The sequence below is a fragment of the Harpegnathos saltator genome, unplaced genomic scaffold (genome assembly GCF_003227715.2).
Source record: "Harpegnathos saltator strain DR-91 unplaced genomic scaffold, Hsal_v8.6 scaffold59, whole genome shotgun sequence".
Lineage (NCBI taxonomy): Eukaryota > Metazoa > Arthropoda > Insecta > Hymenoptera > Formicidae > Harpegnathos > Harpegnathos saltator.
The window spans coordinates 1,214,668-1,223,073 of record NW_020230415.1 but is presented as its reverse complement, the minus strand read 5'-3'; the positions used below and the strand labels follow the sequence as shown (position 1 = coordinate 1,223,073).

The following is an 8,406-nucleotide window of genomic DNA, read 5'->3' as shown; positions in this document are numbered from 1 at the left end:
CACATCGCGTTCGTGTGTAAATAAATCTCTAATCGTCTTCCAGCGGTCTTCCGCCTTCGCGCGAGTCGCACGCTCCCATCAGCCGTGCACGCTGAAAATAACTCTGAAATAGCTCGATAAAGCAAGTAATCACTAGCTGTAACTCCGTCGTAAATATCACAAAAAAAAAAAAAAGGAAAAGAAAAGGAAAGAAAAAGAAAGCAAAAAAGGAAACACGCGACTATCCGTCGTGCTAAGTGTAACCGAGCTCTCGAAGCGCAATAGGAAAGTAGGAAACAAATTCTAACTAACGAAAAATCCACCCACGAAAAGGACATCGAACGTCCGCCGTGCGTACGGCGTGCTCCTACACCGTCACGATTATCCCCTCCGATCTAGATCGACATTTCCGCGGAGTGTCTTCTCCCGGATCCGCGTCTCGCGACGACGAGCGAGAGGTCGCTCGCGAACGGCTCCCGGATTGGACAAATCGCGACATTCTCGAGCGAGAGACGGGGATGCCCGGCTGCTCTCTCGTCCTCGCGACAGCGTTTCCGTCGCCATCCACAGCCCCACCGACGACCGATCCTTCGGTCCACCGAATAGACCGCAAGTGATATGTTCGCGTTGCGCGATCGCACGCACGAGACACGACGGCTCCTCGACGACGACGTTGCGGCACGAGAGTGTTTCCACGCGTTTCGCGACGGATAATGCTGGAGAGCGAGCCACCTTTCTTAGCTCTCTTTCTCCCCTCGGCAGAGATCTGCCGGACAAATCGCGACGATTGCTGGCGAAACACTCGGCCGTATCCCGTTTCCCATCGTCGAACATGACTCGACTGAATGCCAATCGGTCAGATCGTCGGATCTGCTGCGCATCCTAACGGGGATCTGTAAAAATTCGGGATTGTGCCGACAGGGGAGGAGATACGACCGCGCGCGCGACTACAATGTCGAGCTCGCTTCCGCGCTCGGCTCAGCGAGAGAGAGGGGGAGAGGGAGAGAGAGAGAGAGAGAGAGAGAGAGAGAGGGGGGGGGAGAGAGAGAGAGAGAACCGATCGCGTTTAAGGCCGGTCTCTGAAAACCTCACGGGCGCACCTCGCTCTGTCGCTCGTCGTGCGCTCTTACACGGAATTACAGCTAATACGCTTCTTTCCCCCTTCGTTGCGCCTTAATTCGCTAGCAGAAAAATAAGTGTCTCGCACAAAGAGGTACACGATGCCGGGGAAGCGGAAGGTGGAGGGCGGGAGGCAGGGAGCAGAGACGGATGATTATCAATCGGATGGGGGAGAGGGGAGGAGGATCGAAATCCGCGAAACGACCCGAGTACACACAGCGAAATTGAACATTTAGCTAGACATCTATATCCAAAGAGACACGACCGTAGTTCACAGTGTGGAGAACGCGCGCGCGCGTGTGTGTGTGTGTGTGTGTGGGTGTGTATGTGTGTGAAAGATAATTGGTAATTAATTCGAGAGAAAAGTTCATGCTTTCGTGGGAGCCTCCTTACAGTCTCTTCGTGTGCTAATGTGTTGCGACACGAAGGAAATGATACTTTGCTCAATTGTGTGAATATGTGTGCGTGCGTACGCGCACGTGTGTATGTATGTGTGTGTGTGTGTGTGTGTGTATATGGGTATATTTGGAGTGGCTTGAAGAAAAACGTGTACTTGATTTTTCTGCCGCGTCACATTGTGTATGGTTGCACATGTACGACGTGGTACGTTTGTATATGTGTGTGTATGTGTGCGTGTGGCTGTGTCGATCAGGATTATGCGTGCCTTCGTGCTCCTGCAACAGGATACGAAGCGAATGTCTCGCGTGTGACGGGGGGCGACACGTCTTGTCCTCCTTTCTCGCTCGCTTCTCCTCTTTTTTTTATACGTTTTATCCTTTTTTCAACATTAGAAAAATTTGTCTAGAAAAATCGGTCACGGTCCTCGTCCAAGTACTCGCGCGCTCAAGTATTGGAACACGACGCTACTCTCTATATAATATATATTTATATATATATAATATGTATATCAATATATATACTTTTAATTATCAATTGATTTAGGTAAATTGGTACCTAGGTAAGTTTCGCTACAATTATATCGATCGATTAGTGAAGGATGTGTGTGTATGTGTATGTGTGTGTGTGTGCGTGTGTGCATGTGGTAATGCATATATATGTTCCGCGTGTGTGTCACGCGTACACATACGTTCTAATGCATACGTGTGTGTGTGTGTGTGTGTGTGTTTTGTGGCGGCGCACAAGCGTCTTGGACGACGCGTACTTGTTCGTGCTCCTCCGCGTAATGTGGGATAAGAAAATTTTTCGCCTAATATATGGAGCCGGTTCGCGCGCACGCACAATTCGCACGTGCGGATCTGCACGCAAACACACCAGCGCTTCATATACATATATGTATATATATAAATTTACGTGCACGACACATATCATCGTAACCGCGTTTTAATTTATTTACTTCCACTGCGTGTGCCGCACAGATTATGCCATTCTCGCACTCTGTCTCTCTCACACACACTCTCTCTCTCTCTCTCTCTCTCTCTCTCTCTCTCTCTCCGTCTCTTTCACTCTCTCTCCTTCTCTCTCGCACGATTTACAAGAACGATGGCTCGTATGTAAAATTGCGCTAACTAATACTCGCGTTCGTCTTCTCTCGCCTATCTCGTCGCGTCTTTCTTCCTCCTCCGTTCTCGCGATCTTTTCCAAGTCGCTCACAAAATGTGGTCTCTTTTCTAAAAAAAATCGCTTCTTCCTCCTCCTCCTCCTTCTCCTGCTCCTCCTGCTTCTCCTCGATTCTTTTCTCGTTTTCTTTTCTTTCTTCGGTCGAAACTTACGAAGAATTTCGTCGAGTGCGTAAGAAACGGTCAATTGTCTATTTAGAATATTGCGATAGCAACGGATAGAAAAATTCAATATATTCCTTCTATCAACTAATATATGTATATGTGTACAATTATACCTAACGCTTGCTCCTCTAGCCCTCTTCCCCATCCTCCAGCCCGAAAAACGTCACTCAGCACGAGTGACGCGCACTCGACGAGTCTCTTTTGTCCTCTTCACCCTACACCATCCCACTTTTATCGTTCTATCTATCATCTCCCGCGTCTTCCGATCAGACTCGATCGATCCGATCTGTTCGTCGATCGCGATCGGATATTATCATCCCTTCGGTCTCTGCCAATGCTTCATCGAAAAGCGAGTCAAAGAGGGCTGCAAGCAGAGAAGCGCTTCCCTCTTCTCACCGTCTCTTCCCTCGCTTTCCACAGCCATGTTCCTCATCTTCCACATATTTTGCTATCTTATTATTCTCCCTTTTACAACGCGACTCCCGTCCACATTGAATGCATTTACGCGTTCTTCGTGTCCTCGCGGGCCAAATAACGTGTCTTAGACGAAGGGACGGAGGGTCGTCGTTGAACGCGGCCGTTATTCTCTTTCTCTCTCTCCCTCTCTCTCTCTCTCTCTCTCTCTCTCTCTCTCTCTCGCTCTGCCTACGTCTCGTTATCTTTTTTTCCGCACCACCTTTCCCACCTATAAAACGCGTTTCCCCATGCGGTGTCCTAAATCGCCGCCTAATCTCTACACGGCGAGACAAGATAGTATATACAAAAAGGAGTACCAAAAAAATAAATATATATGTATATATATAGATGTGGAAATTACTTTTTTTGTCCCTTCTTCCTTAGATCCACGTACGCAACGTATATCGTAATCCGTTGGTCGTATTAATCGCCTGTACGTGTGTACATGTGTTGTGCCGTGTGTCCTTCCGTGTGTTCTCGTGTCCGTCTGAATTGCATACGTATATACTTATGTTTCCTCACGCGATCATGATATCGCCCGCTCGCTAACATCTATATGCACGTGTCGTATATGCGTGTGTGACAAAGAGACCGATACGCGTGTAGAAGAAGAGTATCGCGAGAGAGACTCGTCATAAGAGGTCAACTACGTCTTCCCGGCTGCTGCTGCTGCTATGCGGTTTTTTGTCTTTTTTTCATCTACCAAGCGGAGCGCACAACGTCGCGTATGAATTCCGAGCGCGACGCTTCCTATTCCTCGACCTTTGTCTCTGCCTTCCTTTCTCACTCTCTCACTCATCCTCTCTTTCTCTTTCACACGCGTGCGCGCGTACGCGCGCGCGCACACACACACACACACACACACACCACGCGCGCGCATTCTTCTCACTCGTGCTCTCTTTCCACTCCATCTTTCCACTCTCGCGAGAAAAATCCCGTCGACGGAGCGACCCGCGGCCTATTGTCGCAAGTATTGTGAGACGCTTTTTTTATACAACAAAAGGGTCGTTGAAAGATGATCCGGTATTAGCTCTAAAGCCTGTGCCTACTAATTAGTTATCAAAAGTATCCTAAAAATATCAAATATATCGTCAAACGGGTCTTTTGTTTCTCGAGACTAGCGCAGCCGCGCTCCGACCGACCGGATCCTCGAAGACGCGGCGAAACGAATTCGCGATCGAGATCGAGCTCGTTGCGGAGGTCGTGATTCTAACGGCGACGAATTGTACGCGTCTCGGGAAGCTGTGTTTTCGTAACGGGCAAAAAGTCGCATCGAAAAATCGTTAATTAGACCTGCCGGAGTCTCCGTCTCTCCTCCTCCATGGAAAAGGACGCGCGGTAGGAAGCATCGCGTTTCTCAACGAGATCACCCGAGTTGCCGGCTGTGTTCAAGACTGTCCGCACTCTGAGCTTCCTCGCGGGAATAGAAACCGCGAACAGCGGCGCGGCCGGTCTCGCGGTTGAGCTTTCTCGCTTTCCCTCTCTCGGCCCCTCAATCTTCCTCTGCTCGCGATACTAACAGCGATTGCGTCATTGCGTTTGATTATATACACCGAGCGAAGAAGTTTCGTTTGCTTGCTGGGATTAAAGAGAAAATCGTGCACATTCGGTCGCGCGATCAACAATAAGATGATTCGTCGGTTACTTTAATCGATCGGTTAAAAGTGGCGGGGCGGGGGATCGGTGTCGGTATGTACAAGGAGCGACAACATGCGGCTCTAATACGAATCTAATTATAGTGTTTCGCGCGAAACGCGACCCCTCGGACGCGCCACATGCACGCACACACACAGATATACACACACGCACACATTCTTCCCCCAACATCTATCGGACGTATGAAGAGTAAGAGTTAGGTACGATCTCTACAGAGAGATATATCGCTGTTTTATGCTTTTTCCTCTTCTCCCCCTCTCTCTCCACCGCCTACGAATCGCGGTAAAGTCGACCGCTACTTTGGTTTCGAGAACGGTACTCCCGGCACGTGACGTGACGCGCCTCTCTCGCTCGGTCTCCTCCGCCACGGGAAAAGATCCGCGAGGCGCGCGTCGCTCGTCGTTCTACCGAAAAAAAAAAAAAAAAAAACAAACAAAGAGGAACGTACGGGCCCAGACGCAGAATATTCGATACGTTCCACCTAGCGCCGAGCGTCGGCACGCGACGACCTAAGCTTAGTACGACAAACAATATCGAACATTCTCCCTAGACGTCCGTCTCGTGGATACTCGCATACTTTTGTACATCATCATTCTCTATCGTCATCGAGTGACTTCAGTCTCGAGCCGATCGATCGTCTCGTCGGTACGGAGAGTGACTGTTTATTGCACACGTGGTAATAATAGTTAGTAGTAGTGGTAGCAGTAGTAGTAGTAGTAGTAGTAGTAGTAGTAATAAAGTCTCAGGGTGTGTAAAATTTATCCTACTCACTCTCGCGCACAGGAGCCGCCTTCGACCTTCGTCCCTCTTTTTTCGCGACGCGAGCAGCGGCCACCCTCTCTCTTTCTCTCGTCTCTTAGCCTGGCCTCTCCGCCGTTCCACTCTTGCTCTATTCTCCGAGAGCGAGAGACGCGACGAGAGAAGTTCGCCTCGCGCCATGTTCCCTTCTTTTCCCGCGAAGGCTCGTTGGGAAGGTCGCTGCTCACACCGCTTTGGAAAGTATTGGCAGAGAATCCGGTACGACTAATGTAAGCAGGTCTGGACAACCCGGAGCACGTCCGTACGGTACGGACGCACACGACCGCTTCACGCTCTCTTTCTTTCTCTCCTTCTCCTCTTCCCTCTCTCTCTTCTTCTCTCTCTCTCTCTCTCTCTCTCTCGCGCGCGCGCGCGCGCGCGCGCGTGTGCGTCGAAAATTGAACTATCGGTATCAATGACCTCCGTTTACAACCCTTCCTTTCGTCGTCTACGTGACTCATTGGTTTCTCTTTTCTAGACTCTCCATTTGTCCCGTTTTTATGTTTCTTCTTTGTTTATATTCCACTTTCGATATTTCCTTTTACTCTTGCTCTCACTCTCGCTCACTCACTCGTTGACTCGTTCTCGCTCATTCACCCATCCATCCACTCCTTCTTTCGCTCATACTCTCTCTTTCTCCCTACCTCTCTCTCTCTCTCTCTCTCTCTCTCTCTCTCTCGCTCGCTCTCGCACTCGAATAAGTTAATTAGTAAAAAATCATTTTTTCTTAAGTGTCTCCCTATACGGTCGCGTTATCCGCGCGAGAAACGCGTTGCACAACGTACCTATATGTAACATATTTTAATAAGTCCTTAATAACTAGAGACTATGTGTATGTCTGTTTGTGTATGCGTGTGTGTGTGTGTGTGTGTGTATGTGTGTATGTTAGATGTGTGTTGTGTGTTATACAGAGAATTATCTAATACACAGCGGTTTGAAGCGTGGCTTTTTTTTTCCATTATCGATTAACATCCAATGCGAAAACACGGTGCGCCTCTCGCTCCCTCTCGCCGTCGCTCTCCTCCGAGTTTCCGCTACCGCGACGCGTCCGCGCGCATCGTTTTCCTTCTCGTAGCTTCCTCTCTCGCGCCTTCGCTACCTCACGCTTCGTTCTCACGCATCTTCCTTTCGCTCTTCCTTTCATTTCCGTCCTCTCGTCCTCCGGCTAGTCTCTCGCTCATTCGCTGACATACTTTCACGTCGGATCAGATACTCGCGTCGTCGATCGTCTGTCGCGCGGAGAGACTCACCGCCGCCGCATGCGGAGCACGTGCTCTCACTCGATCTTGCGCGAACAACGGCCGGACCGCAGCGCGCTCCGGTCGGCGGAAAGCCGCTCGCCGCCGTTCGGGTCGCGTTCCGCGAACCAAGAGCGGACTTCGGCTGTCGGAGGATGCGGCGGACGCGAGTCCGGAGGAGAAGCGACCGCGGCTCGAAGAAGCTCGCGCTGTCCTCGCGGCGAGGAGAGCGAGACCGCGAACGCGAGAGGGCCAAGCCGGATCGCACAAATCGCGCTGGCGACATCGTAAAACACTCGAGGAGGATCGGCCGACTCGACGGCGGGGTGCGTGCGCGAGGGCGGCCCCCCTCCCCCTCTCTCGCTCCTCGAGAGACGCGGTAACTAAGATACTCGATCTCGGACAGAACCGGTGCATTTTACAGACAGCGCAGACAGATAGTATTATATGTACGAGTAATCGATATACTGAGAATCCGTGTCCGTGTTCTCTTCTGTCCTGGTCTCGGCGTGTGTGGTGTGTGTTGTCTCTCTCTTTCTCTTCTTCCGGCGACGATGTCGGCCCGATCGCTGCTCCCCCGCCGCGTCTCCCACCGTCGAGGAGCGCATGATCGCCGTTACGTTAACGGGTGAAGGCCTGCTCGACGATGACGATGATAACGGAGTGTCGCGACCGACACTCGCATGAGCGAGTCGTTGCGAGGTCGCGGGCAGGGTCGCAGGTAGCAGGTCGGAACGACGCTCTGAGAAGCATCGGCTGACAGGCAGCAGCGGCTGACTTTTTTTTTCGTCCAGTAACCGGTACAACTTGAAGTAGTAGCAGTGGAGTAATAGTAGTGGTAGTAGTAGTAGTAATAGTAGTAGTAGTAGTAATAGCAGTAGTAGTAGTAGCGGTAGTAGTAGTAGTAATAGTAGTAATTTGTAATAGAATAGTAGTAGTAGAGTAGTAGTAATAGTAGTAGTAGTAGTAGTAGTAGTAGTAGTAGTAGTAGTAGTAGTAATAGTAGTGGTAGTAGAGTAGTAATAATAGTGGTAATAGTAGAGTAGTGGTAGTAGTGATGATCGAGTGGTAGTAGTATTAATAGCGGTTTTCAGGCTGTGTGTTCTTGTTGTTGTAGGTAAGTAAGTAAGTAATAAAGGTGGGTAGGAGGGTGAGGGTTCGGGGGCACGTGAGGGGAGGCAGGAGGGTACTGGTGGATAGAGGTGGTAGTTAATTAGCTAGGGCTGCGAGATAATTAGGGACAACGCAGCTGGGGTTAACACCAGCGGAAAGGTACGGCCCGAGGCCGATCCGCGCCTTCCTTCACCAGTGGCTTGTGGAACTCCCGACCTGGCCGGGAGTGGATAGTCGCCCAACAGTGTTCGCAGTAGTACTGGAAGCAAAGAAAGTGTTGACTTAGACAGTCGGCCGAGTCAAAC

At 50.3% G+C, this 8,406-nt stretch overlaps 1 protein-coding gene across 3 annotated transcripts in view; it reads right to left on the bottom strand.

The window, feature by feature from the left end:
• Positions 1–1,590: 1,590 nt before the first annotated feature.
• Positions 1,591–8,406, bottom strand: part of orb2 (cytoplasmic polyadenylation element-binding protein orb2) — a 262,489-nt gene continuing 255,673 nt past the window's right edge. For all 3 annotated transcript variants that reach the window (XM_025304151.1, XM_025304150.1, XM_025304152.1), the window contains exon 10: positions 1,591–8,360. In XM_025304151.1, coding sequence (XP_025159936.1) covers positions 8,244–8,360 — 117 coding nt within the window. In that variant the 3' untranslated portion in view covers positions 1,591–8,243. The remainder of the gene's footprint in view (positions 8,361–8,406) is intronic.